The 27358-nt window shown below is 45.9% G+C and overlaps 3 protein-coding genes across 5 annotated transcripts in view; 2 read left to right on the forward strand and 1 right to left on the reverse strand.

Moving 5' to 3' along the window:
• PIWIL2 (piwi like RNA-mediated gene silencing 2) overlaps positions 1-14286 on the forward strand; it is an 89198-nt gene extending 74912 nt beyond the window's left edge. The window contains exons 21-23 of one of the 3 annotated variants that reach the window (XM_023216858.2): positions 9698-9951; positions 11000-11107; positions 12060-14286. In XM_023216858.2, the coding sequence (XP_023072626.1) occupies positions 9698-9951; positions 11000-11107; positions 12060-12216 (519 nt within the window). In that variant the 3' untranslated portion in view covers positions 12217-14286. The remainder of the gene's footprint in view (positions 1-9697; positions 9952-10999; positions 11108-12059) is intronic. The other 2 variants (XM_023216859.1, XM_023216860.2) reach the window with 2 other exon arrangements.
• Positions 14287-22269: 7983 nt separating this feature from the next.
• On the reverse strand, positions 22270-22780 carry LOC111545768 (40S ribosomal protein S13-like). The gene has a single exon (XM_023216861.2). The coding sequence runs from the start codon at positions 22774-22776 to the stop codon at positions 22399-22401; it is 378 nt and encodes a 125-aa protein (XP_023072629.1). The 5' UTR covers positions 22777-22780; the 3' UTR covers positions 22270-22398.
• Positions 22781-25179: 2399 nt separating this feature from the next.
• Positions 25180-27358, forward strand: part of SLC39A14 (solute carrier family 39 member 14) — a 56999-nt gene continuing 54820 nt past the window's right edge. Inside the window, exon 1 of the mRNA XM_023216687.3 lies at positions 25180-25337. The gene's annotated coding sequence lies outside the window, so the exon portion shown is untranslated. The remainder of the gene's footprint in view (positions 25338-27358) is intronic.

Below are 27358 nucleotides of genomic sequence, written 5' to 3' on the forward strand. Positions count from 1 at the left end.
ACTCCGTCTCAAAAAAAAAAAAAAAAAAAAAAAAAAAATTAGCCAGACATGGTGGCACGCGCCTGTAATCCCAGTTACTCCAGAGGCTGAGGCAGAGAATTGCTTAAAAACCTGGAGGGGCAGAGGATAAAATTTAAAAGACAAGTAATAAAAGTGTTGTACAGGACATTGAGAAATTGGAAACTTCATAGATTGGTAATGGGATTGTAAAATAGTGCAACCACTTTGGAAAACAGTTGGGCAGTTCCTTAAAAAGTTAAACATGCTGGGCCTGGAGGTGCAAGCCTGTGGTCCCAGCTACTCTTAAAGATAAGGTGGGAGGGTCACTTGAACCAAGGCTGTAGTGTGTGATGATCACACCTGTAAATAGCCACAGTACTCCAACCAGGGCAACATAGACTCCATACGTAAAATAAAATAAAAATCAAAGTTAAACAGATTTACCACATGACCCAAGAATTCTAGTCCTAGGTATGTACCCAAGAAAATTGAAAACATAAGTCCACACAAAAACTTATACACAGATGTTCGTAGCAACATTATTCATAATAACCAGAAATTGAAATAATACAAATGGGCCAGGTGCAGTGACTCACACCTATAATCCCAGGACTTTGGGAGGCTGAGGCAGGCGGATCACTTGAGGCCAGGGGTTCGAGACCAACCTGGGCAACATGGCGAAGCCGCATCTCTACTAAATATACAAAAACTATCAGCTAGGCGTGGTGGTGTGCATCCGTAATCTCAGCTACTAGGGAGGCTGAGGCAAGAGAATCGCTTGAACCTGGAAGGCAGAGGTTGCAGTGAGCTGAGATCACACCACTGCACTCCAGCCTGGGCGACAGAGCAAGACTCTGTCTCAAAAATAAAATGAAATTTTAAAAATCCACAAATGTCCACAGACTGATGAATGGACAAAACAAAATGTGACATATGCACACAATGGAATATTTTTCTGTAATAAGGAATGAAGGACAGACATACTGCAACATGGATGAACTGTGAAAACATTATGTTCAGTCAAATTATTTAAACATAAACCGTTTATGATTTTATTTGTGTGATGTAGTCTAACCCATGAAGACAAAACACATTAGTAGGTTCCAGGAGTCAAAGGAAGGAGGCACTGGGGGAGTGACTGCCAGTGGATATGGGATTACCTTTTGGGGTGATGAATATGTTTGTGTTTTTTTTTTTTTTTGAGATGGAGTCTCAGTCTGTCCCCTAGGCTGGAGTGCAGTGGCTCGATCTCGGCTCACTGCAAGCTCCGCCTCCTGGGTTCACGCCATTCTCCTGCCTCAGCCTCCTGAGTAGCTGGGACTACAGGCCCCTATCACCATGCCCGGCTAATTTTTTGTATTTTTTTTATTAGTAGAGACGGGGTTTCACCGTGTTAGTCAGGATGGTCTTGATCTCCTGACCTGGTGATCTGCCCACCTCGGCCTCCCAAAGTACTGGAATTACAGGTGTGAGCCACTATGCCCAGCCGGGGTGATGAATATGTTCTAAAATAAGATAGTGGTGATGGTTTCAAAATTCTGAAAGTATGAAAAATCTTTGAATTGTATAGTTTAAGTGGGTGAGTTTGGCCAGGTGTGCTGGCTCACATCTGTAATCCCAGAGCTTTGGGAGGCCAAAGTGTGAGTATTGCTTGAGGCCAGGAGTTGAAAGCTGTAGTGAGCTATGATCACACCACTGTACTCAGGCCTGGGTGACAGAGTGAGAACTTGTCTCTAAAAATAATAATAGTAAATAAAAGGATGAGTTTTATGGTATATCAAACTACATTTCAGTAAAGCTGTTCAAAATGAAAAGCACTCCTCCACCTGACAGCTTTTTAGTTCCCATGGTGGAATCAGCAGCCCTGCCAGGGAAGCATGCCTTTGCATGCTTGACTGATTTCGCCTGGGCCCTGTCCTTCCTCCTCTGATGCTAGGCTGCATCTAGGGCCTTCACAAACTACATGTTTTCATATTTTGCCCAGCTTTTCCAGATGTCCTGAGTTGTGGGGCTTCTCAGAATTCGTGGTTCACCACCTGAAGCCCCCCAGATAATCTTAAACTCACATGTGATTTATTTAATTTAATATCTGTATTTAGATTTGTATCTCTAGTTCAGGAGTTCTCAAAGTTTTTGATATTCGGGCCCCTTTATATTCTTAAATATTACTGAAGGCCCCCAAAGAGTTTTTATTTATATGGATACATATCTGTCAATAATTAGCATATTAGAAGGTAAAATTTTCAATGTTTATTAACTTACTTAGAAATCACGGCCGGGCGCGGTGGCTCAAGCCTGTAATCCCAGCACTTTGGGAGGCCGAGACGGGCGGATCACGAGGTCAGGAGAGCGAGACCACCCTGGCTAACACGGTGAAACCCTGTCTCTACTAAAAAATACAAAAAACTAGCCGGACGAGGTGGCGGGCGTTTGTAGTCCCAGCTACTGGGGAGGCTGAGGCAGGAGAATGGCGGGAACCTGGGGGGCGGAGCTTGCAGTGAGCTGAGATCCGGCCACTGCACTCCAGCCCGGGCGACAGAGCGAGACTCCGTCTCAAAAAAAAAAAAAAAAAAAGAAATCACAATAAGCCAAGCATAGTGGTGCATGCCTGTAGTTCCAGCTACTCAGGAGGCTGAGGTGGCAGGATCTTTTGAGTTCAGGGGTTTGAAACCAGCTTGGGCAACATAGCAAGACCCATCTCTAAGGAAAATTTTTAGTTGGGCAGAGTGGCTCGTGGCTGTAATCCCAACACATTGGGAGGCTGAGGTAGGAGGAGCACTTGAGCCCAGGAGTTCAAGACCAGCCTGAACAACATAGTGAGACTTCATATGTATAAAAATTGTTTAGGTTAGCTGGTCATGGTAGTATATCCCTGTAGTCTCAGCTACTCAGGAAGCTGAGGTTGGAGGATTGCTTGAGTTCAGGACGTTAAGACTGCGTGAGCCATCATCACACCATTTTACTCCAGCCTGAGCAACAGAGCAAGACCTTGTCTCAATCAGTCAGTCAATCAATCAATTCAGCATGTTAACAGAAACAGATTTTTGTTTGTTTGTTTGAGACGGAGACTCACTCTGTCACCCAGGCTGGAGTGCAGTGGTGCGCTCTCGGCTCACTGCAAGCTCTGCTTCCCGGGTTCACACCATTCACCTGCCTCAGCCTCCCGAGTAGCTGGGACTATAGGCACTTGCCACCGTGGCCGGCTAGTATTTTTTTTTTTAGTAAAGATGGGGTATCTCTACTAAATTTACATGATTTAGTATCACCATGTTAGCCAGGATGGTCTCTGTCTCCTGACCTCGTGATCCACCCACCTTGGCCTCCCAAAGTGCTGGGATTACAGGCGTGAGCCACTGCTGCCAGCCTTTTTTTTTTTTTTTTTTTTTTGAGACGGAGTCGTGCTCTGTTGCCCAGGCTGGAGAGCAGTGGTGTGATCTTGGCTCACTGCACTCTCCACCTCTCGGGTTCAAGTGATTCTCCTACCTCAGCCTCCCGAGTAGCTGGTATTACAGGCACTCGCCACCACGCCTGGCTAATTTTTGTATTTTTAGTAAAGATGGGGTTTCACCGTGTTGGCCAGGCTGGTCTCGAACTCCTGACCTCAGGTGATCCACCCACCTCAGCCTCCCAGAGTGCTGGGATTACAGGCGTGAACCACTGTGCCCGGCCAACTCATTCTTTATACCTTTTCCTGACACATTTCTCCCTCTAGGAGGCAAATCTCTTACACTCCTCTGTTGCCAAAGCATTTTATTTTTATCTTTATTATGTTATTTATAATATATTGAGGGCATTTACTTTATGTGTCTGCCTCCCTGCCTCCCCTTTTTGAGTTCCGTGAGGATCTAGATTGTATTAAAATAATGTTTTAGCTGAGCGCGGTGGCTCATGCCTGTAATAATCCCAAAACCCACTTTTGGAGGCTGAGACAGTGAGGCACATCACTTGAGGTCAGGAGTTCGAGACCAGCCTGGGCAACATGGCGAAACCCCATTTCTACTAAAAATACAAAAATTAGCCAAGCGTGATGGCGGGTGTCTGTAATCCCAGCTACTCGGGGGGCTGGAGCGGGAGAATCACTTGAACCTGGGAGGCGGAGGTTGCATTGAGCCTAGATCATGCCATTGCATTCTAGCCTGGGTGACTGAGCAAGACTCCATCTCGAAAATAATAATGTTTTAATTTTCTGAGATAAATGCAGTGGCTCATATCTAGTGGACATGAAGTATTTGTTCCGTGAATGAATGGAGCCACACATAAAAACATCTCAAGGGCCGGGCGCGGTGGCTCAAGCCTGTAATCCCAGCACTTTGGGAGGCCGAGACGGGCGGATCACGAGGTCAGGAGATCGAGACCATCCTGGCTAACACGGTGAAACCCCGTCTCTACTAAAAATACAAAAAACTAGCCGGGCGAGATGGCGGGCGCCTGCAGTCCCAGCTACTCGGGAGGCTGAGGCAGGAGAATGGCGTGAACCCGGGAGACGGAGCTTGCAGTGAGCTGAGATCCGGCCCCTGCACTCCAGCCTGGGCGACAGAAGGACACCCCGCGTGTCCCTTGAGATAAATTTATGTATGAATCAATACATTCACATCTCAAATACTCAGCAGATATTTTTTGCCTAACTAACCCTTGCCCAAGGGTTACCAAGATTAATAAGCACAGTCTTGTTTTCAAGAGCATTCAATACTTACTGTTTCGTGTGTCTACTGAGTACTGAAGTGGTTTTTATAACATACATTTAGGAGTTCCAACCTGGACAACATATTGAGACTTTGTCTCTACTATAAATAAAAAAATTAGCTGGGCTTGATGGCACATTCCTGTAGTCCCAGCTATGCTTATAGTCCCAGCTGCTCAGGAGGCTGAGTCAGGAGGATCGCTTGAGCCTGGGAGGTTGAGTGATACAGCAAGACCCTGTCTCAAAAAAAGAAAAAAGAAAAAAAAACACGTTTAGGAGTTATGTTTCAGCTTTGTAATTTGTCTTATATTCTGACTCCTCCCTCAACCATAGTTTTATAACTTATAAAATGAAGAAAATAAACTGGATGACCTAGACAGCTTAACATTGTTGATTATTTTTAGATTTTTCAGCTCCTTGATTCCTTTCAGTTCTGTTGGAGGCCTACATAGGGCTGAGTGTGGTGCCTTGAACTCAGTGGTTGGTTGGCAAATGTTAAAGAAGGAGGTGATGTCAGTAATTACCAAAGTCAAATTTGATTTCTTTTTTTTTTTTTTTTTTTGAGATGGAATCTCACTCTGTCACCCAGGCTGGAGTGCAGAGGCACAAACTCCACTCACTGCAACCTCTGCCCTCTGGGTTCAAGCGATTCTTCTGCCTCAGCCACCCAAGTAGCTGGGATTATATAGGTGCACGCCACCATGCCTGGGTTATTTTTGTATTTTTAGTAGAGACAGGGTTTCACCATGTTGTCCAGGCTGGTCTCAAACTCCTGACCTCAAGTGATCCGCCTGCCTTAGCCTCCCAAAGTGCTGGGATTACAGGCGTTAGCCACTGTGCCTGGCCCTCTATTTCTCACTCTGTTGATTTATTAAGTCCCTTCTTTGTGCTTTGGACTATTTATATATCCTTGATCTAGCTCAGTCTCAACTTTTGTGTACAGTATATATAATATATATATGTATATATATATATTAAGATTTTACTTTATCCCTTTTAACAACCCTGAGAAGAAGGTGAGGTGATCATTTTTCTTCACTTTTCAACTGAACTGAGTCCTGAAGGTCATAGCTAAAGGAGCAGCAGAGTCAGACTCAGTCCCAAGGTCTCCTGATCCCAAATCCAGCGTACTGTTTCCTTGTCTGTCAAATGAGGGGTTTCTTCCAGATCTGAGCTCCTGGGTTATCTACCTTTTAACACAGCAAGTCAGTTAGGAGTCTTTGGGAATTAACAGGAACTGGTAACTTGAGCAGAATAGAAATTGGCAAGATCCTGCAGAGTCTCAGAGGATTGGTGAGAAGGTGGAGCCCCAGGCTGGAAAATGGGCATGATTCAGGCTAACTCCTGGGGTTTCAGAAGCAGGGGCCTGAAGGGGCACTGCCACTGAAGGGCCAAACTCCAGTGTTTTTCATTCCCTACTCAAGATGGAGAGCAAGGGAGGAGCAGTCTGTTGGTGTGGCTTGAGTCATCTACACATCCTTTGGTTAGTGAAGTGGTTCTCAACTGGGAGCAATTTTGTCCTCTCAGCGGGTGATATATAAAGGCATTTTTAGTTAGAAGGGTGAGAGATTGCTCCTGGCATTTAGTGGATAGAGGCCAGGGATGATGTTAAATGTGGATTCTGCAGTGCACAGGACAGCCCTCTAGGATGAAGAATTATCCGCCCACAAATGTCAGTAGTGCTGACAGGTTGGGAAGCCTTGGTTTGGGTTAGGGCACGTTGACTAATAGTCCCACCAGACAGGAGGAAACTCAAGTGCTATTACCGAGAAAAGATGGAGTAGATGCTGGAAAGCCAAAAAAAATTTTTAAAGGTACTACAGGCCAGGTGTGGTATCTCACACCTGTAATCTGAGCACTTTGGGAGGCCAAGGCAGGCATATCACTGAGTCCAGGAGTTCGAGACTAGCCTGGGCAACATGGTGAAACCTCTGTCTCTACAAAAAATACAAAAGTTAGCTAGGCATGGTGGCACACACTTACAGTCCCAGCTACTCAGGAGGCTGAGGCAGGAGGGATGGCTTGAGCCCAGGAGGTGGAGGTTGCAGTGAGCAGAGATGGTGCCACTGCACTCCAGCCTGGGCAAGACAGCGACACCCCATCTCAAAAAAAATAAAGGTATCATAAACTGGGACAATCTGAGACTGTGAGGATGAATTACATACTTGTAAATGTAGTGCTTGAGGCTTCTTAGGAAAGGGGGTCATTAATAAAATATTTGAAATTCTGGGCCAGAAGTGGTGGCTCATTCCTGTAATCTCAGCACTTTGGGAGGCTGAGGGAGGAGGATCACCTGAGGCCAGGAGTTTGAGACCAGCCTGGGCAACATAGTGAGACCCTATCTCCAAATGTTTTTGTTGTTGTTGTTGTTGTTTGAGACGGAGTCTCGCTCTGTCGCCCAGGCTGGAGTGCAGTGGTGCAATCTTGGCTGACTGCAAGCTCCACCTCCTGGGTTCACGCCATTCTGCCACCTCAGCCTCCCAAGTAGCTGGGACTACAGGCACCAGCCACCATGCCAGGCTAATTTTTTCATATTTTTAGTAGAGGCGGGGCTTCACTGTGTGTTAGCCAGGATGGTCTCGATCTCCTGACCTCGTGATCCGCCCGTCTCGGCCTCCCAAAGTTCTAAATGTTTTAAAATGAAATTAGGTTGGGCACAGTAGCTCACGCTTGTAATCCCAGCACTTTGGGAGGCCAAGGTAAGCAGATGACCTGAGGTCAGGAGTTTGAGACCAGCCTGCCCAACATGGCAAAACCCCGTCTCTGCTAAGAAAACAAAAATTAGCCAGGCACGGTGGTGCACACCTGTAGTCCCAGCTAGTCCCGGCTGCTTGAGAGGCTGAGGACCAAGAATTGCATGAACCTGGGAGGCAGAGATTTCAATAAGTCAAGATTGCATCACTGCACTCCAGCCTGGGCAACAGAGCGAGACTCTGTTTCAAAAAAAATTAATTGATTTAATTAACTGGCATAGTGACAAGCACCTGTAGTTCCAACTACTTGAAAGGCTGAGGCAGGAGAATCTTTTGAGCTTAGGAGTTTGAAGCTGCAGTGGCTATCATTGCACCACTGCAGTCTAACCTGAGCAACAGAGTGAGACCTCAATTATTTAAAAAAAAAAAAACAAGAAAAAATTGAAACTCAGAACTTTTTAAAGGGATTCTAAGTGCTTATGTTTTAAAAGTATTCTTGGAAATCGCATTTTCATGTAGTGTAACCTGTAAGGAACGGTGCATACATATATGTAATTTATATCTAAACCTAATTCATAATTTAGGTTTTTGGGTGGTTTTTTCTGTTTGTTTTTGTTTTTGTATTTTTTGAGACAGAATCTTGCTGTGTCACCCAGGCTGAAGTGCAGTGGTGCAATCTCGGCTCACTGTACCCTCCACCTCCCAGGTTCAAGCAATTCTCCTGCCTCAGCCCCCTGAGTAGCTGGGACTATAGGTGCGCACCACCACACCTGGCTAATTTTTGTATTTTTAGTAGAGACGAGAGTTTCACCATGTTGGCCAGGGTGGTCTTGAACTCCTGACCTCAGGTGATCCACCCACCTTGGTCTCCCAGAGTGCTGGGATTACAGGCGTGAGCCACTCATGCCCAGCCCATAATTTAGGTTTTTGAGGGTAAGCGTGAACACAAACTTAGAATGAACCACACTCCACTAGAATCAAAACCAAATTAAATTAAGGCACTTTTAAAGAGAACTTCCATTTTAAGTTGAACTGAACTTATCCTCTTGAATTTATTTTATTTTTTTTCCGAGATGGAGTTTCGCTCGTTACAATCTCAGCTTGCTGCAACCTCTGCCTCCTGGGTTCAAGTGATTCTCCTGCCTCAGCCTCCCAAGTAGCTGGGATTACGGTGCTTGCCACCATGCCCGCCTACTTTTTGTATTTTTAGTAGAGACGGGATTTTAGCACGTTGGCCAGGCTGGTCTTGAACTCCTGACCTCAGGTAATCCACCCACCTTGGCCTCCCAATGTGGTGGGATTACAGGCGTGAGCCACCGTGCCTGGCCCTTCTTGAATTATTGAAGTTGAACACCTGCCAGGCGCAGTGGCTTACGCCTGTAATCCCAGCACTTTGGGAGGCCAAGGCTGGTGGATCATGAGGTCAGGAGATCGAGACCATCCTGGCTAACACAGTGAAATCCTGTCTCTACGGGATTTCAAAAAATTAGCCAGGCATAGTGGTGGGTGCCTGTAGTCCCAGCTACTCTGGAGGCTGAGGCAGGAGAATGGCGTAAACCCGGGAGGCGGAGCTTGCAGTGAGCCGAGATCACGCCACTGCACTCCAGCCTGGGCGACAGAGCCAGACTCCGTCTCAAAAAAAAGAAAAAAGAAGTTGAACACAACTAGAACACAATTATATTCCCTAAATGGGGAAAAAAAGTATTCTTCAAATTGATTCAAGCAAGCATTTAATTTAATTTGGACCCATAGACAATTCACATATCTAGCTGTTTGCTCATTACTTAGTTCCAGTAAAAATGTTTCACAGCATACCAGATTGTAGGATAATACTTAAGGGTCCTTTTACCTATTGGCAACTTGAGATGTTGCCAATAGGTAAAAATCTGATGGCGGCGGATCTGTGGCATATGTGGTCTTATGTTAGAATTTCTGTAACACTTTACCTTATTCTTTGCCCAGACAGTTATTAGTGTTAAATCCAAGTAGAAGCAAAATTGATTCAGCCTGTAGTTTTCCCACCATTCCTTTGAACTTGTTTGCATTCTTTGTGGATAAGCCTTATGCATGTGACTCATAACTTGCTTGTTTTGCTTTCATGTTTTATAACACCTTTGCTGCACCAGACATGTTTTACTACCCCAAGGAAGTCTAAAAATGATCAGAAGCTTTTTTTCCCTGCCCTCTAGGCACAGTAGTTTTGAGACTAACTGCAAAAGGATCTGCCCTGATTCCAGGTTGCACAATGTGAGTGGGCCTGTCACTGACTGTGGTCTGTAGCCTGAGGGCCCTGTGAGTCACCACATCCTGGCTGTCATTTCAGGTGAACCACCGTCTACCAGAGAAGATTGTGGTATACCGTGATGGAGTGTCTGATGGCCAACTGAAGACAGTTGCCAACTATGAGATTCCTCAACTACAGAAGTGTTTTGAGGCTTTTGAGAATTATCAGCCCAAGATGGTGGTGTTTGTAGTTCAGAAGAAAATCAGTACTAATCTATATCTGGCTGCTCCTCACCACTTTGTGACTCCTACTCCTGGAACTGTGGTAGATCATACAATAACAAGCTGTGAGTGGTAAGTGAGTAAAATATGTAGTATTGGAGGAAGAATAAGGTGGAGATGTTATCGCTTTCCTGAGTATTGGAATGGGGAGGTTTCCTGGAGAGGTGTGGACTAGAATCTCAGAGATGCTACCATTAAAAGAATGAAGCTTTAAAAAATATTTAAGGGCCTGGCACGGTGGCTCACACCTGTAATCCCAACACTTTGGGAGGCCGAGGCAGGTAGATCACCTGAGATCAGGAGTTCAAGACCAGCCTGGCCAACATGGCAAAACCCTGTCCACTGAAAATACAAAAATTAACCAGGTGTGATGGTGTATGCCTATAATCCCAGCTACTCGGGAGATTGAGACAAGAGAACCCAGGAGGCAGAGGTTGCAGTAAGCTCAGATCAGGCTATTGTAATCCAGCCTGGGCAACAGAGAGAGACTTGTTTCAAACAAAAAAAAGATGTAAAAACAAGAAAGCTTTTACCTCTTAAGTGTAAAGTTGAACATGCATTGTTTTGCTAAGATGGTGTATGCTTAACTTCTAAAGGTAGATAAGGGAGTTTCTACCACCATTTTTTTTTTTTTTTCCTTTTTGAGGCAGGGTCTCGCTTTGTTGTCCAGGCTGGAGTGCAATGATGTGATCTCAGCTTACTGCAGCCTCAACCTCCTTAGGCCCAGGTGATCCTTCCACCTCAGCCTCCTGAGTAGCTGGGACAATAGGCGTATGCCCAACTAATTTTTACATTTTTTGTAGAGGTAGGGTCTTGCCATGTTGCCCAGACTGGTCTTGAACTCCCGGGCTCAAGCAATCTGCCTGCCTCAGCCTTCCAAAGTGCTAGGATTACAGGCGTGAGTCACTGCACCCAGCCTGCTACCACCACCACCATTCTTCAGTAGCCTCTTGAGTCAGGAGACCTGGGTTCTAATACTGGCCTGGCCTCTGTGTCCTTGGTCCAATCATTTGACCTCTCTGAGCCTTAATTGAAGGAACTAGAATGATCTCCAGGATCTTTGCCAGCTCTGTCTGGCCGAATCCGACCATATCACTGATTTGTGGTTTTTCCTTCCTAGGGTGGATTTCTACCTTCTTGCCCATCATGTACGACAGGGCTGTGGCATTCCTACGCATTATGTCTGTGTTCTCAATACCGCAAACCTGAGCCCTGATCATATGCAGAGGTGGGCCCGTCAGTAACTTACTCTTTCTCTTTCTTAAATAATTCCAGTGTGCTAGCCAAGATGGGTTCACTGTTCACCCCCAAATATATTTACCTCTTGACTTTCTTCTTCATATCTGTAACAATACTGGTGTCTTTTTGAGGAGTGATTAGAAATCCTGGTTTTATATTAAAATTACTTTTACTTAAAGAGCTTTAAAAAATATTGATGCCAGGCTTCCCCCCAAATATTCTAAGGCATCTGTATTTTTTAAATCTGTTCCAGGTGATTATGATATACAGCCAGACTTGAGACCCAACGTCATTAAGTTCAGATTATATAATTACTCCATTAGAGTACTTACCTTTCTCCAGCCTTTTCTTGTAAACAAGAAATATTTTCTCTTTGTTTTCCTATAAAAACAGGAGGCCGGGTGCAGTGGCTCTTGCCTGTAATCCCAGCACTTTGGGAGGTTGAGGCGGGCGGATCACCTGAGGCCAGGAGTTTCAGACCAGCCTGACCAACATGGCAAACCCCTCACCCCCATCTCTACTAAAAATAGAAAAATTAGCCGGGTGTGGTGGTGCATGCCTGTAATCCCAGCTACTCGGGAGGCTGAGATGGGAGAATCGCTTGAACCCGGGAGGAGGAGGTTGCAGTGAGCCGAGATTGAGCCATTGCACTCCAGCCTGGGCAACAGAGCAAGACTCCATCTTAAAAAAAAAAAAAAAAAAAACTGGGAAATGCCTACATTGAGAAGATTTACCCATGTCGTCTGACTTATGAATAGTGGGAATAGAAACAAGTCCACTTAAAAATAATGATTCTAAAAAGCTGCATCATGTATTCCTCTGCTCCCCAGTTTTCAGGAAGGTGTGCTCTGTGTCATATCCCTATGGGTATTGTATTGTATTGCATGCCACAAATTGAAGGTGGAGGGTGATGAGAATTATATTTTCTTCTTGGCCTACAGGCTGACTTTCAAACTGTGCCACATGTACTGGAATTGGCCTGGCACCATCAGAGTTCCAGCTCCTTGCAAATATGCCCACAAGCTAGCTTTCCTGTCAGGACACATCCTGCATCATGAACCAGCCATCCAGCTGTGTGAGAACCTGTTCTTCCTGTGACTGCACAGCTTGGAGATGGGCTGGTGAGAAGAAAGGCAGCCTCTGAACTCAGCTGTGACTATTGCAGAATCAACAGAGACTGAAGTGGGCTTTTGTGTTATTTTCCCTTTCTCCAACCCTGTAGAATAAGATTTCTTTTTTATCTTTTAAAGCTAATATTGCCAAGAAGTAAGTTTCTAAGTAACAGCTGAAAATGGCCTTGTTGTCTATGTAGAGCAAGTTACGGTAATACTGCCGCTCTGCAGGTGGAGCAGGTGACTCTGGGGGACCATTAAGAGCCTCCAGGCCAGGCACGGTGGTTCATGCCTGTAGTCCAAGCACTTTGGGAGGCCGAGGTGGGTGGATCATGAGGTCAGGAGATCAAGACCATCCTGGCCAACGTGGTGAAACCCCATCTCCACTAAAATACAAAAAAATTAGCCGGGCGTGGTGGTGCACGCCTGTAGTCCCAGCTACTCGGGAGGCTGAGGCAGGGGAGTCGCTTGAACCCGGGAGGTGGAGGTTTCAGTGAGCCGAGATTGCACCACTGCACTCCAGCCTGGTGACAGAGCAAGACTCTGTCTCAAAAAAAAAAAAAAAAAAAAAAGGCCAACATGAGCTGCAGAAACCTGCAGAAGCAGCCATTATACTTCGAAGCTGTGCCCACTAAGTGGTTCCCATTTCTGGAGCCAGAGATGATAATTAATGAAGTCATTGCATGTTTCCTAAAGAGAATAACTCAGGCAACTGGGAAAGGTGGAAGGTCTGTGAAGCAAAGTTTTCAAGTAGATACTGCTGTTACTGGCAGGTGTGCAAGGCGTGTGGTAAAATCAGTTTGTGGCATAGGTAGGCCCTTGCTGACTGAGTCCTCTCTGGGGATTGGATTGATGATGTCCTGTGACTTGAGTTGGATTTGAAAATGGCTTCCCTTGGCCTCTTGAAAGAGTGCAGATGAAGCTTTTTCCGTGGCTTTGGGTAACTTTCCAGCATACCATGTCGATTTCTTCCTCCCCCAAATATACACATGCTCTTTTGCGCTTTGTGCCTGGTCTTCAGTAATTTTTAGTTTTTTAACAGGTGGAAAAAATCTAGCAGCTAGGGAAGTTCAGGTTGGTGTGGGAGTTTTTAGTGAGCTTTTCTCCCAGGTGTGTGGCCTTTATTTCTATTTATATATGTTTGTAAATGGAATGACCCCCTTTCTCTTGCAAAATAATCTCTTCCTGGCTGTTGGCTCACTTTGCTGGAATTTTTGTGAATCCAGGTTGAGATTTCCAGAAGTCAGCTTTGGAAAACGTGACACTCCTACCAAAGTCCAGACGGTTTAGAAAGTTGTCACATACCATGGGTTTCAGTGTTTTTGGAAAGCCGTTTTTTTCTGTTTTTTTTTCCCCCTTTCCATTTTAGAATCTTCTCCCAGTCCCTTCGGGCCTAGTTCTGTCTCGTCTTGCTTTATTGGGTTTTAAAAGCCAGTCTTATTTAACCTTTTCTAATTTGTATTTATGTACTTATTTATTTTTTGGTATGATGGCAGGGAGGGGACAAAGCAGAAATACCCCTTTTATATGACTGTGTGTGAGAAAAGACACTTTAGCTTAAAAATCCTTAAAATATGCTCACTTCAGCAGCACATATACTAAAATTGAAATGATATAAAGAAGATTAGCATATAGAAAAAAAGAAAAAATATTTCCTTAATAGAAGAAAACCAAGAATGTTTTTAGTTTGTTGCGGTGCTCAGCAGAGGTTGAGGAGGGATGGGTGTTGTTGGTGCACTTCTGGTTTCATTTGGAGTGTGGGACATTAGGGTGAGACAAGGACCTGGAATTTAAAAACCGCGGAATCAAACACTGTGAACCACTGGTCTCTGGCTAAACAGATCAGTTTTCTGATTTTCTTTGGAAGCATTTTGAATTTTTCTGTTGAAGTTAGATTTCCTAATAGTCTTTTTCTCTTAGATAATCAGAACAAATGGTTGAATACATTATAATACAAAAATTTCTTCACTTTTTATTCTTGGTTTTCTTGCCTTGTTTTTCTGTTTTAATGCCAAATGATTGGGTCATGGGGTGGGAAATAAAAACAACTTTGTATGACAGTGTGTCGTTGCGTTTGAAATAGTGTCATTTATTTATTATTATATTGATGTAATTTTCTTCAGAGAGCTGCAGCACTTCCTAGAAACACTCATTACTCTGCTTTAAGATGCAACTCCAGTGTTAGTAGTCAGGTAATTTCATCATGAGCTGGATAAGAAGACTTATTGAAAAAGACAGTAGCCGCCTCACTTCTCGGACAGATGAGGCACTTTTACTCTGTGTGTGTGTGTGTGTGTGTGTGTGTGTGTGTGTGTGTGTGTGTGGTTTTTAGCTCTCTTTTTCCCATCAGACAATTTCTGTTACCCTAGTGAGAGCCAGAGTGCGTCCACTTGCAAGGGCAGCCTCCTCACCGCTCCACTCTTTTAACGCTTGCCCTTCTTTACATATACCTCACTGTGTGTCTGTCACCATTGAAATACCTTCCCTGGGTACAAAAATCCTGTTAGAAAGAATAAAATCTGGTGTTCAGTGGCACAGTAGAGCAACTATAGTTAACAAAAATTTATTGTACATTTCGAAATACAGGAGTGGAATTGGAATGTTCCTAATACAAAGAAATGATAAATGAGCCAGGTGCCATGGCTCATGCCTGTAATCCCAGCACTTTGGGAGGCTGAGGTGGGTGAATCATTTGACCTCAGGACTTCAAGACCAGCCTGGGCAACATAGCAAGACCCTGACTCTACAAAACATACAAAACTTGACCAGGCTTGGTGGTATGTGCCTATAGTCCCAGCTACTCAGGAGACTAAAGCAGGAGGATTGCTTGAACCTAGGAGGCAGAGGTTGTGGTGAGTCAAGATTGTGCCACCACCCTCCAGCCTGGGTGACAGAGCAAGATTCTGTCTCAAAAAAAAAAAAAAAAGAAAAAAGATAAATGTTTGAAGTGATAGTCAGTTACCCTGATTTGATTCTTACACATCATATGCTTGTATCAGAATATCACATGTATGCCATAAATACGTACCACTACTATGTATCCAAAAAAATTAAAAGTTTCAAGTACCTTCCCAAAGCACCTAGCTGCTCACTTAAGCACTACATATCTTTAGAATACTACAGTTTTCCTATTTATTTAGAAACTCTGTGCTTCCTGAACTCATTCTAGAAAGAACCTCATTTCTGTGCAGTAGTCTCTTACCCATGGAAAATACATTTGAATACCCCCAGCGGTTGCCTGAAACCTCAGATAGTACTGAATCCTATATATACGGTACTATGTTATTTGAATCTGAAACTCAGGATGTCTATTAAGTGACTAATGTGTAGCATCACTGGTGCGGATATTCTGGACAGACATGATTCATGTTCCCGGGGGATGGAGTGGGACAACGTGAAGTTTCATCACACTGCTCAGAACAGTTTGCAATTTATAACATGAATTTCTGGAGTTTTCCATTTAATAGTTTTGGACTTTGGCTGACCAAGGGCAACTGAAACCTCAGAAAATGAAACCATGGTAAGGAGGGACTGCTGTACGGTGTGACAGGGTCCTTTTTACTTGGGCAGCATTTTGTTGAATGGTGTGAAAAGAAGGAATTTTAGAAATGACTGTATATTTTAAAACCTTAAAATTTGGGCCTGAAATTAATTTTTCTAGAGACTTGGGATTATTAGAGAAGACCGTTTTTTCTTTCTGGCTCTGTGGCTAGCTGAGTTACTTAGTAACTTTTCCTGCCTAGAGTTTTCTTTTTTTCAAAAAATGAGGAACATCAAGAGCATGAGAAGAAAAGCCACAGACTGAAAGAAAATATTTGCAGAATACACATCTGATCAAGGATTGTTATCCAAAATATACAAAGAACTCTTTAAACTTAATAAGGAAACTAGTCAATTTTTTTTTTAAATCGGCAGTAGACCTGTACAGACATCACCAAAGATGCACAGATGGTAAATAAGCGTATGAAAAGATGCTCCACATCATATATCCTTAGGGAACTGCAAATTAAAACAAGGTTTAAAACAAATTAAAACCCATTCCATACCTGGTAGAATAGCCAAAATCCAAAACACTAACAACGCCACATGCTGGTGAGGTTGCAGAGCCACAGGAACTGATACAGCTACTTGAGAAGAGAGTTTTCAATAAAAGTAAACAGGATTACAAAACAACATACATAATCTTATCACATGGTGCAGCATTCATACTCCTTGGTGTTTATTTACCCAAAGGGGATGAAAACTCATGTCCACACGAAAGCCTGCACACGGACATTCATAGCAGCTGTATTCATCGTTTCCAAAACTTGGAAGCATCCAAGATGTACTTCAGTAGGTGAATGGATAAACTGCACCACGACAGTGGAATATTATTCAGCACTAAAAGGAAAGGAGCTATCAAGTCATGGAAAGACACAGAGGAACTTAAATGTATATTACTAAATTGGAAAAAGCCAATCTGGAAAGGCTATGTATGACTGCAACACATGACATTGTGGAAAAGGCAAAACTGTGTAGATAGTAAAAGGATCAGCAGTTTGGCCAGGTGCAGTGGCTCACACCTGCAATCCCAGCACTTTGGGAGGCTGAGGTGAGCAAATCATGAGTCAGGAGTTCGAGGCCAGCCTGGCCAACATGGTGAAACCCCGTCTCTACTAAAAGTACAACAAAAATTAGCTGGGTGTGGTGGCAGGCACCTGTAATTCCAGCTACTCGGGAGGCTGGGGGAGGAGAATTGCTTGAGGCTGGAGGCGGAGGTTGCAGTGAGCTGAGATCACGCCATTGCACTCCAGCCTGGGTGATAAGAGCAAAACTCTGTCTCAAAAAAAAGGATCAGCAATTGTGGAGAGAAAGATGAATGGGCAGAAACAAAGGATTTTTAGGGCAGTGGAACTATTCACTGTGATGCTGTAATGGTGAGTACATGTCATTATGAATCTGTCTGATCCCATGGAATGTACACCAAGAGTGAACCCTGATGTAAACTATGGACTCTGGGTAGCATGTCAGTGTAGGTTTATCAGCGATAGCCAACTTACCAGAGAAGAAAGGAGAAGGGAGTGGGGGAGGGAGGAAGGTTAATATTTGTTACAAGAAGGAAAGGGAAGCCGAGTGGGTACTAGCACAGCTCCCAGGATTCTGGTTTCATCCAGGTAGGGCCAGGACATAACAGCCTGAGCCCCTGCGAAGTGCAGGATTGCTACAGCTGAGTCTCCTGCATGAAGAGAGCAGGAAGCTGGAAGGGGACCAGAGAACCCCATGCCAATCATGCTGGGGCAGCCACAGGGAAATGTGGTGTTTGACCAGGGAAATGGATAGGGTGAAAAAGACATCCATGAAAAATCCCCAAGCCTGGGCTGTGTAGCCTGAATTTTTGTTACCAGCATGCTGAAGGGCCACAAGCTGAAAAATTAGCATAAAGATTGGCCCAGACTTGTGAAAGCTCCAGAGCCTGGTGGACACCCATGCGGTCCATTAGATCGTCCCACAAAGAGGTATAAATAGGACCTATGGAAGAGAAGAGAGCAGAGAGAATGAGCAGGTCCAACATGTGTCTGAGAAGTTCCTGCAGGTTAAAATAGAAAGAATAGGTGGCACACAGTATGGAAGATGCAGAGGCTGAGAATTTTCCAGAATGAAAGATATGTGCCAGTGTGGTGGCTTATACCTGTAATCCCAGCACTTTGGGAGGCCAAGGTGGGTGGATCTCTTGAGCTCAGGAGTTTTAGACCAGCATGGGCAACATGGTGAAACCCTGTCTCTACAAAAGAAATAAGAAATTAGCCAGGCATGGTAGCACATGCCTGTAGTCCCAGGTACTCAAGAGGCTGAGGTGGGAGGATCATTTGAGTCCAGGAGGTTAAGGATGCAGTGAGCTGTGATCGCACCACTGCACTCCAGCCTGGGTGACAGAGTGAGATCTTATCTCAAAAAAAAAAAAAAAAAATCATCCAACTGAAGAAACGTACTGGAGATAAAGAAAAGCATATATGGCTGGGCGCTGTGGCTCACACCTGTAATCCCAGCACTTTGGGAGGCTGAGGCAGGCAGATCACATGAGGTCAGGAGTTCGAGACCAGCCTCCTGGAGAAACCCCGTATCTACTAAAAATACAAAATTAGCCAGACGTGGTGGTGCATGCCTGTAATCCCAGCTACTCGGGAGGCTGAGGCAGGAGAATCGCTTGAACCGGGGAGGTGGAGGTTTTGGCGAGCTGAGATTGCGCCATTGCACTCCAGCCTGGGCAACAAGAGTGAAACTCCGTCTCAAAAAAATAAATAAAAAAAAAGCATATCCATTGCTAGATAAACTATAGTGAAACTATAGAACATGAAACTATAGAACATGAAACTATAGAAACTGAGAATCATGAAAACAAAACAGCCAGATATGATCCAGCAATTCCACTATTGGGTATATACCCAAAGGAATTGAAATCAGTATGCTGGGTGGGGCGTGGTGACTCACACCTGCAATCCCAGCACTTTGGGAGGCCGAGGAGGGTGGATCACTGGAGGCCAGGAGTTCCAGACCAGCCTGGCCAACCTGTTGAAAACCCGTCTCTACTAAAAATACAAAAATTAGCTGGGTGTGGTGTTGCACGCCTGTAATCACGGCTACTCAGGTGGCTGAGGCATGAGAATCACTTGAACCCTGGAGGCAGAGGTTGTAGTGAGCCAAGAGCCAAGATGGTGTCACTGCACTTCAGCCCGGGTGACAGAGCGAGTCTCTGTCTCCAAAAAGAAGAAAGAAATCAGTATGCCGAAGAGATATGTGCACTCCCATGTTCATTGCAGCACTCACCAATAGCCAAGATACGGAAACAACCTAAGTGTCCATCAACAGATGAATGGATTTTTAAAATGTGGCACATTTACACAATGGAATACTATTCTGCCTTAAATAAAAAACAGGACATTCGGTCACTCGTGACAACCTGAATGAACTTAGAGGACATTATGTTAAGTGAAATAAGCCAGGCACAGAGAGACAAATACCATATGATCTCACTTGTATGTGGAATCTAAAAAAGTCAAACTTACAGAAGTAGAGAGTAGAAAGGGAGTTACCAGATACTGGGTGGGGGTAGAGGGAGGTTGACGGGGAAAAGGGGAGACGTTGGTCAATGGGTATAAAGTTACAGTTAGGAAGAATAAGTGCTAGTGTTCCATTGCACAGCACAGTAACTATAGTTAATACTGTATATTTTGTTTGTTTTTTGAGATGGAGTTTCACTCTTTTTGCCCAGGCTGGAGTGCAATGGCGCGATCTTGACTCACTGCAACCTCCGCCTCCCGGGTTCAAGCAATTCTCCTGCCTCAGCCTCCTGAGTAGCTGGGATTACAGGCATGCGCCACCATACCTGGCTAATTTTGTATTTTTAGTAGAGATGGAGTTTCTCCATGTTGATCAGTCTCGTCTTGAACTCCCGACCTCAGGTGATCCACCCACCTTGGCCTCCCAAAATGCTGGGATTACAGGCGTGAGCCACCACGCCCCACCTAATACTGTGTATTTTAAAATAGTGAAAATAATTTTAAATGTTCCCACTACAAAGGAATGAATTTTTTTAAAGGAATAGCCTGACAAAGACAAGGCAAAAAAGAATATGTACATATAATATATATAATATATATATATTTGAGATGATAGATATGCTAAGTACCCAGATCTGATGATTCCACAATGTATACAGGTATCCAGACATCACATTGTACCCCAAAAATATGTACAATTATTATTTGTCAGTTAGACAAAACCAACCAGAAGTTAGAGAGATTGCTTACAAAGAAAGTCAAACCACCAGCATACACTTCCTAAACCACAGTAGATGCCTTAAGACAAGAGGAATAGAAATTTTAAAATGCAACTGTAGGCCGGGCGCAGTGGCACATGCCTGTAATCCCAGCACTTTGGGAGGCCAAGGTGGGCAGGAGTTCAAGACCAGCCTGGCCAACATGGTGAAACACAGTCTCTACTGAAAATACAAAAATTAGCCGGGTGTGTTGGCGTGCACCTGTGATCCCAGCTATTCAGGAGGCTGAGGCAGAAGAATCACTTGAACCCAGGAGGCAGAGGTTGCAGTGAGCCGAGATTGTGCCACTGCACTCCTGGATAACAGAGCAAGACTCCATCTCAAAAAAAAAAAAAAAAAAAATTGCAACTGTAAACTTGGAATTGTATTCCCAACTAAACATTCATTCACAGGTGAGGACAAAAATAATATTTTAAAAATAAAGATCAGGACAGAAATTAATGAAATGAAGAACAAAACCGATAGAGAAAATCAACAAAACAAGTTGGTTCTTTGAAAATATTAGCAAATTGGGCAAACCTTTAGCTAGAATGACAGAGAAAAAAGACTCAAATTACCAAAATCAGGAATGAAAGAGGGCATATTGCTACCAAACTTATAGGGAATAAAAAATATATATACTATAAGGGAATACTATGAACAGTTGTTTACCAAAAAATTAGACAACTTAGCTAAAATGCACAGATTTCTATAGCTTACTAAACCAAGTACCTTTCCAAGTTATCTTTTTTTGTGTGTCAAAACCATCAGATGACAACAGAAATGAACAATTGAGGCCTCTAAAGCTGTTCTCTTTCAGCTGACAATGCAGGGAGCTAGTACTTGAGTCCTCTGACATGATTTGGGGTTGAATAGAACCTTCACATTCCTTTCAATCCTCTTAAATTTGTTAAGTCATCCCAAAACAGAAAATTCATTTTCCCCTGAGAAAGTACCAGAGAAATCTGGTCACTGACCTCCAGACAGACTAAGAAAAGCGGGCCTAAGGCCAGCACGGTGGCTCACGCCTATAATTCCAGCATTTTGGGAGGCCAGGGCGGGCGGATTGCCTGAGGCCTGGAGTTTGAGACCAGCCTGGTCAACATGGCAAAAATCCATCTCTACTAAAAATACAAAAATTAGGCAGGCGTGGTTGCATGCACCTGTAATCACAGCTACTCGGGAGGTTGAAGCAGGAGAATCATTTGAACCCGGAGGTGGAGTTGCAGTAAGCAGAGATCATGCCATTGCACTCCAGCCTGGGCAATAAGAGTGAAACTCCATCTCAAAAAAAAAGAAAGAAAAAAGAAAAGCTGGCCTAAGACCTGGGGTGCAGAGGGATTTTGCCCCATCCACCTGATCAAGTTGCTTACCTTGTCACCACAAACCGCACAGAGGGCTTTCATCTGGAGTCCCCAGCCCGCTCTCCGCACAATCAGGGCTGGAATCTCATTTCTCTGGCTTATTTCCCAAGGCTGTTCTGTTCACCTCAGCTACGGGAAATCCGGCTGTGTATCTTTTGGCAGGTAGCTGTGGTGTCTTGTCAGAAGCGAAACAGTAGCAATGAAAATGTCAGATTTTTGCGCTGGGTTCCCTTAAATACTGCCCAATACCAAACTTTTAGTGAGCCAGCCCGTTCATTCATCCAGCAAATATTTATTGAGACTCTGTTATGTGCAAGATGTTACATTAGGAGATACAGGTATATAGGGAAATCTCATGTAATCAAGGCAGATTAAGGTCTAGTTGGACATTAAAGTGAAATAATTTTTTTGTTTTGAGACGGAGTTTCGCTTTTGTTGCCCAGGCTGGAGTGCAATGGTGTGATCTCCAGCTCATCGCAACCTCCGCCTCCTGGGTTCAAGCAATTCTCCCGCCTCAGCCTCCTAAGCAGCTGGGATTACAGGCATGTGCCACCACACCTGGATAATTTTGTATTTTTAGTAGAGACGGGGTTTCTCCATGTTGGTCAGGGTGGTCTCTAACTCCCAACCTCAGGTCATCCGCCTGCCTCAACCTCCCGAAGTGCTGAGATTACAGGCGTGAGCCACTGTGCCCGGCAAAGTGAAATAATTTTAAGGGAAAAAATATAAATACCATCAACCATATAAAGTTTTAATTCTGTGGATTACAACCTAATAATGGTCATGAAGTCAACTTAGTGGGTTTGTTACCATTTTTTTTTTTAAATTGATCTATAACAAAATATCATTGCAATGCATTTCTTTAAGGATATTTTGTGAATTTTTTTTTTTTTTAGTTAAACAATCATTTTATTGCTTGAGTACACAGACAAATTTATGCGACCAGGGCAGAGGCTGTAGATGATTCATATTTCCAATTGGGAGGGAGGACTCGCTGGGTCTTATAATATCAAGCCAAACGGTGAATCCAGCTCTCTATCAGAATCAGATGGAATTTAGCACCCTTATCCTTTCTGTTCCTCTCAAGATGCTTTCGAACAGCAACTGCTTTCTTAATTAAATGGTAGAGATCTTCAGGAAGATCAGGAGCAAGTCCCTTAGACTTAAGAATTCTTAAGATTTTATTGCCTGTCACAAAACGTACTTGTGCAACACCATGTGAATCTCTCAGGATCACACCAATTTGTGAAGGAGTCAGGCCCTTCTTGGCCAGTTTGTAAATCTGCTCCTTCACATCAGATATCAACTTCAACCAAGTGGGGAGGCTGCGTTGATAGGGCAAAGCCGACTGGGACAGGCCCTTCCCGGGAGCATGCATGCGACCCATGATGGCGGCGGTCAGGCCTATTTTGTGAAATTTTTGTTTGCTTATATTGTTATTTATATTGGAGTTGCAGTGTTAAATGTTTTTAATGTGGGTTACAGTCAAAAAATATGAAAGGGTAATTCAAACTTCTGGATTCAGAAAAATCCAGAAGTTTGCAGATGAGAGGTGACTTTGGGGAGTTAGAATTTTGACAAGTGAAAATGGGTAATGAGAGGAAAAAGTGGAGAGCAGAGGCTGGGTGCAGTGGCTCACGCCTGTAATCCCAGCACTTTGGGAGGCCGAGGTGGGCAGATCATTTGAGCTTGGAGTACGGGATCAGCCTGGCCAACATGGTGAAACCGTGTCTCTAGTAAAAATACAAATATTAGCCAGGCAGGGTGGTGGGTGCCTGTAATCCCAGCTACGCAGGAGGCTGTGGCAGGAGAACCACTTGAACCTGGGAGTGGGTGGTTACAGTAAGCTGAGATTGCGCCACTGCACTCCGGCCTGGGCTACAGAGTGAGACTCTGTCTCGAAATAATAATAATAATAATAATAATAATAATAATAATAATAATAATAATAAAGTGGAGAGCAGAGAGAAGTGGGTCTCCAAGCCTGGCACCAGGAATGAGAAACTGAGAACTACCCAGCAACAAGGAAGGATTTAGGGGATACCTAAAGAATTTTGTGGGTGGAAAGATATGGAGAATAAGACCTTTTGTTAATAATTAATTGTATTCCCTAATGGATTACTGATAGCTTATCAGCTCTGCTTGCCTATGTGGACTTTGACAGCTCCACCTTTAGTGTGGTTGAAAACAAGTGAGAACGCCATGATAGGCCCGGTGGTGGGGTGTCTGGTCCTGCCCCCTCTCTGCCCAGCAGTCTCCTTGAAGGGTGCCTAGTTCTCCTGTGGACAGTATTGACAACTAGCCTGGAAAAGCCATGGGATTGCTCTCCAACTTTGGTTTTAAGAGATTAACAGTCCTTTAGGATACGTGTTTATGGGCTTCATACCCTTCAGAGCTCTGTGTGTTGGAAGCATGCTTATTTCACTTTATCTCTGGGTGGACTTCTCACTCCTTTTCCAGTGCTTCAACAAAAGGTGTGGTGGGGATCGGCCCCTTTCTGACGGCCCACTACAGTGGGATGAGACTCCCAAACGGATGACATAATGTCCGGAATGCACCAAGTTTAATCAAGAGAGAAATACGGTTATTACAAAGATGAAGGGGCTCTGAGGAAAATTCTGCAAGAGATATCATTACTTTGAAATCACTTGGAAAATAAATGAGAGGAATATCACCGCTGCCCCCATACCCACTGCAGCACTGTAATTACGGGGTGAGGATAATTGAATTTTAGAAACGCCCGGGGCCCAGCTAGACTCTTCAAAAGTAACATGAAGAATCTGACCCCCTCTGGCCTGGCGAAGAGCAAGCTGCTGAGTTCTTGCCACCGGCTCCAGCGACTGTCTGCTTTCCTTTCCTCCTTAGCGCCGCCATCACGGGGGTCCTCCCCGCAAGACCTGCAGAGAGTGGGATGTGGCCCCCTTCCCTGCGCAAATTCAGAGAGAGCTAGTGCCGTCTGGGGATCAGTCACTGTGCTAGGAGCAGATCGAGTACTAAGCCGCGACAGTTGGGCTAGAAAGCCCTTCCTCCGAGCCCCGAAAGGCCCAGGTGGCAGCTGGCTTAGCTCATAGAGGAAATAGTCCTGATGTCCTGCAGAACAGAAACAATGGGAATCGAAAGAGTGGTTTATTTTCTCAAGAAATCTGCATTTCCCAGGCCTGATATACATCTCAATGGGATGTCCCACAGCGGAAGAGTCTCCTCGGACATTCTTCACCCAATTAACATTTCTCCCAACTTTGGGTTAGTAGGATTCTTTAGGCGTCTGATCATTGTGGGAAGCGGTGCGGCATCAAGTCTGAAAAGTGAATATAATATGGTTTATTTGGAACTCGACCAGGAAATTTTGGTTCTTTTGGCTGGTGGAAATATGCAGAAGAACCATCGTCTAAGGGCGCGTCCCCTTCTGGAGTACCTTTCCGAACTGGGGAGGGAAGAGAAAAGCTTTTCGGATGAACCAAAAGTGGTAAAATGCACATTCAAATCGAGTGGGTAAGGACTCTCCTCCTGGGGGAGCGGGGTGGAGGCTAGGCGGTGAGAGCTTCCCGCGCCCGGGGAGCAGGTCTTCACGGGAGGTTTCCGGAGGCAGGAGGAGTCAGAGGTACTCGGGAGTCACGGCCGGATGGAGGGTGGGAGCGGGCGCCGACCACAGCCAGGGCCGCGAGGCGCAGGAGGGCGCAGGCTGGCCAGGTCCCGGGTCTGCCGGCCCCACGTGGCAGCCCCGGGGCGAGCGGGGCGGGTCGGGGGCGGGTCGGGGGCGGGTCCGGTCGCTGACGCGCCGGGTATATAGTCGGGCATGCGCGCGGTGCTGCGGCCCGGACGCAGCGAGGGGGGGTCGGTGCGCGTGTCTACGCGGACGCACGGGCTGAGCTGCTTCTCCAGCCGCCGCTGGCCGCCTGGGACCTTGCGGTGAGGCTGCGTGGGGCCGGGGCCGCCTACGAGCGCCAGGTGAGGGCGTGGACGCGAGGGGCCGCGTGATGGGCAGCGGCGGAGGAGCCGCGCGCCCCAGGCTGGGGCAGCGGGTGGGGGCGGGGACAGCGCTGCGCCGAGGACAGGGCACCGCTCCGGGGCACCGGCGCACGCCCGGACTGCTGGGTGGAGGCTACACCTGGCTCTGGTGCCGCGCTGGCGAGGGGAGAGGTCAAGGCGCGGCCCGTCCGCCTGGAGGGTGCAGGATGCTGGAGCCACAGAAGGGTACTCAGAGCGTGGGTCGCCGCGCAGAAGGCTGAGCCCGGCTCCCGGAGCCCCCGCGCGGACACGGACGCAGAACGCAGACAGTAGGTGGCCAATCCGAGGGGCGGCTCCATGGAGCTCTGGGATCTGGACTTTGCTTTTCAGGAGCTGCGTCCCCGGGCCCCCGCCGGTCCACCCCCCCGCCCCCGCCCGAAGATACATGTACTCAATCTTCCGCCTGAGCGAATCTCCAATCTGGCTTGCCCGCGAGGATGGCTTTCTGGCTATTTTTGGTCCTTAATGACCAAGTTAGGTGGTCGGGTTCAGGCTGCCCCCTCTTGGTGGGTGAGGGCAGTGGGACAATGTCGCCATCCGAGCAGTTTCGTCATCTGATCCTGAGGTCCAGTTGAGCCGGGAAGATTTCCTCAGCTCTAGACTGGGGGTTCACTTTTGAGGATCTGGTGCTTGCCAGGGCCTGGGCTCCAAAGAGAGGCTTCTCTAAACAGTTAAAGGGCTCGGCTTTGGAGGGGGACTCCGGACACGATTTGGGGAGTGGCCAAGTGCTCTCCTGTGGCCCGAATAGTAGAAGCATGGGGATAGGAGCAGCTTTGACCTGACCCTTCTTCCTGGAGCAAGCCTGGTTTGGGTTTATGTCTTTAGTGGCCCTCCCCTAGGAGCCCCAGGCCATTGGGACGGCTGTGCTCCTGCCGAGGAGTGGCCTGGGAGTTAGCCCTGGCCTCTGTCCCTGCTCTGCACTTAACCGGCCCTGTGACCTTGGGAGGGTCAGGTCAGTAACACGGTCAGACTAGATCAGCTTATCCACAGCATATACAATTCCGTAACCCTTACCCTTTTTTTTTTTTTTTTTGGAGGCAGAAGCTCGCTCTGTCGCCCAGGCTAGAGTGCAGTGGCGCAATCCGGGCTCACTGCAACCTCCGCTTCCCAGGTTCACACCATTCTCCTGCCTCAGCCTCCTGAGCAGCTGGGACTACAGGCGCCTGCCAACACACCCGGCTAATTTTTTGTATTTTTAGTAGAGATGGTGTTTCACCGTGTTAGCCAGGATGGTCTTGATCTCCTGACCTCAGGTGATTCGCCCGCCTCAGCCTCCCAAAGTGCTGGGATTACAGGTGTGCCTGAGCCACCACACTGGGCCTATCCTTACCTCTTAAAACACAAGCCCTAAATATGGACAAGAACTTGCATCCTTGCTAAAGCTGCAGAAGGGATGTCCAGAATCATAACTTAACAGCTGGAATTAAAAGCCACATGTTCCTTTTCCTGGTGGAAGCTGAGAGAGGTGAGTTTCCCATCACCTGTGTGGTAGCCAGGAGATAGGCTCGTGGTCCTCCTGCTGCGGTAGGTTTGCAGGTAAGACTAGAGGGCACCAGACAGTGGAAGGAGATCCTCTGGATACCGTCTTCCCAAAGGGCCAGTCCAAAGCAAGTTCTTGCTTAATTTATCATTTTTTACTCACCTGGCCTCTGGGGCCTTGAGAGAGGGCAGTGCTGAGGGGGCGATACGATCCAGGTGTTGACTGACAGCTGGCCAGCCAGTGCAGAGGCTGACCTGAGAACTTGGAGGCTGGGGCAGCTGCATCATTGGCCTTGTAATTTAGGCCAGAGTGAGAATTTTGAGCTCTGGGACTCAGCCTGTAGATATACAGTGCCTGGTCTGTTTTGGGCTCAGCAGTGGCCACCGTGGCGGGTGCATGCAGACGGCCTGGCCCCCACCCTTCCAATGCAGACTCTGGGGAGAAACAGCATCCATGGATGAAGAACAACATAACACCACAA

This window comes from Piliocolobus tephrosceles, chromosome 7 (assembly GCF_002776525.5).
Source record: "Piliocolobus tephrosceles isolate RC106 chromosome 7, ASM277652v3, whole genome shotgun sequence".
NCBI lineage: Eukaryota > Metazoa > Chordata > Mammalia > Primates > Cercopithecidae > Piliocolobus > Piliocolobus tephrosceles.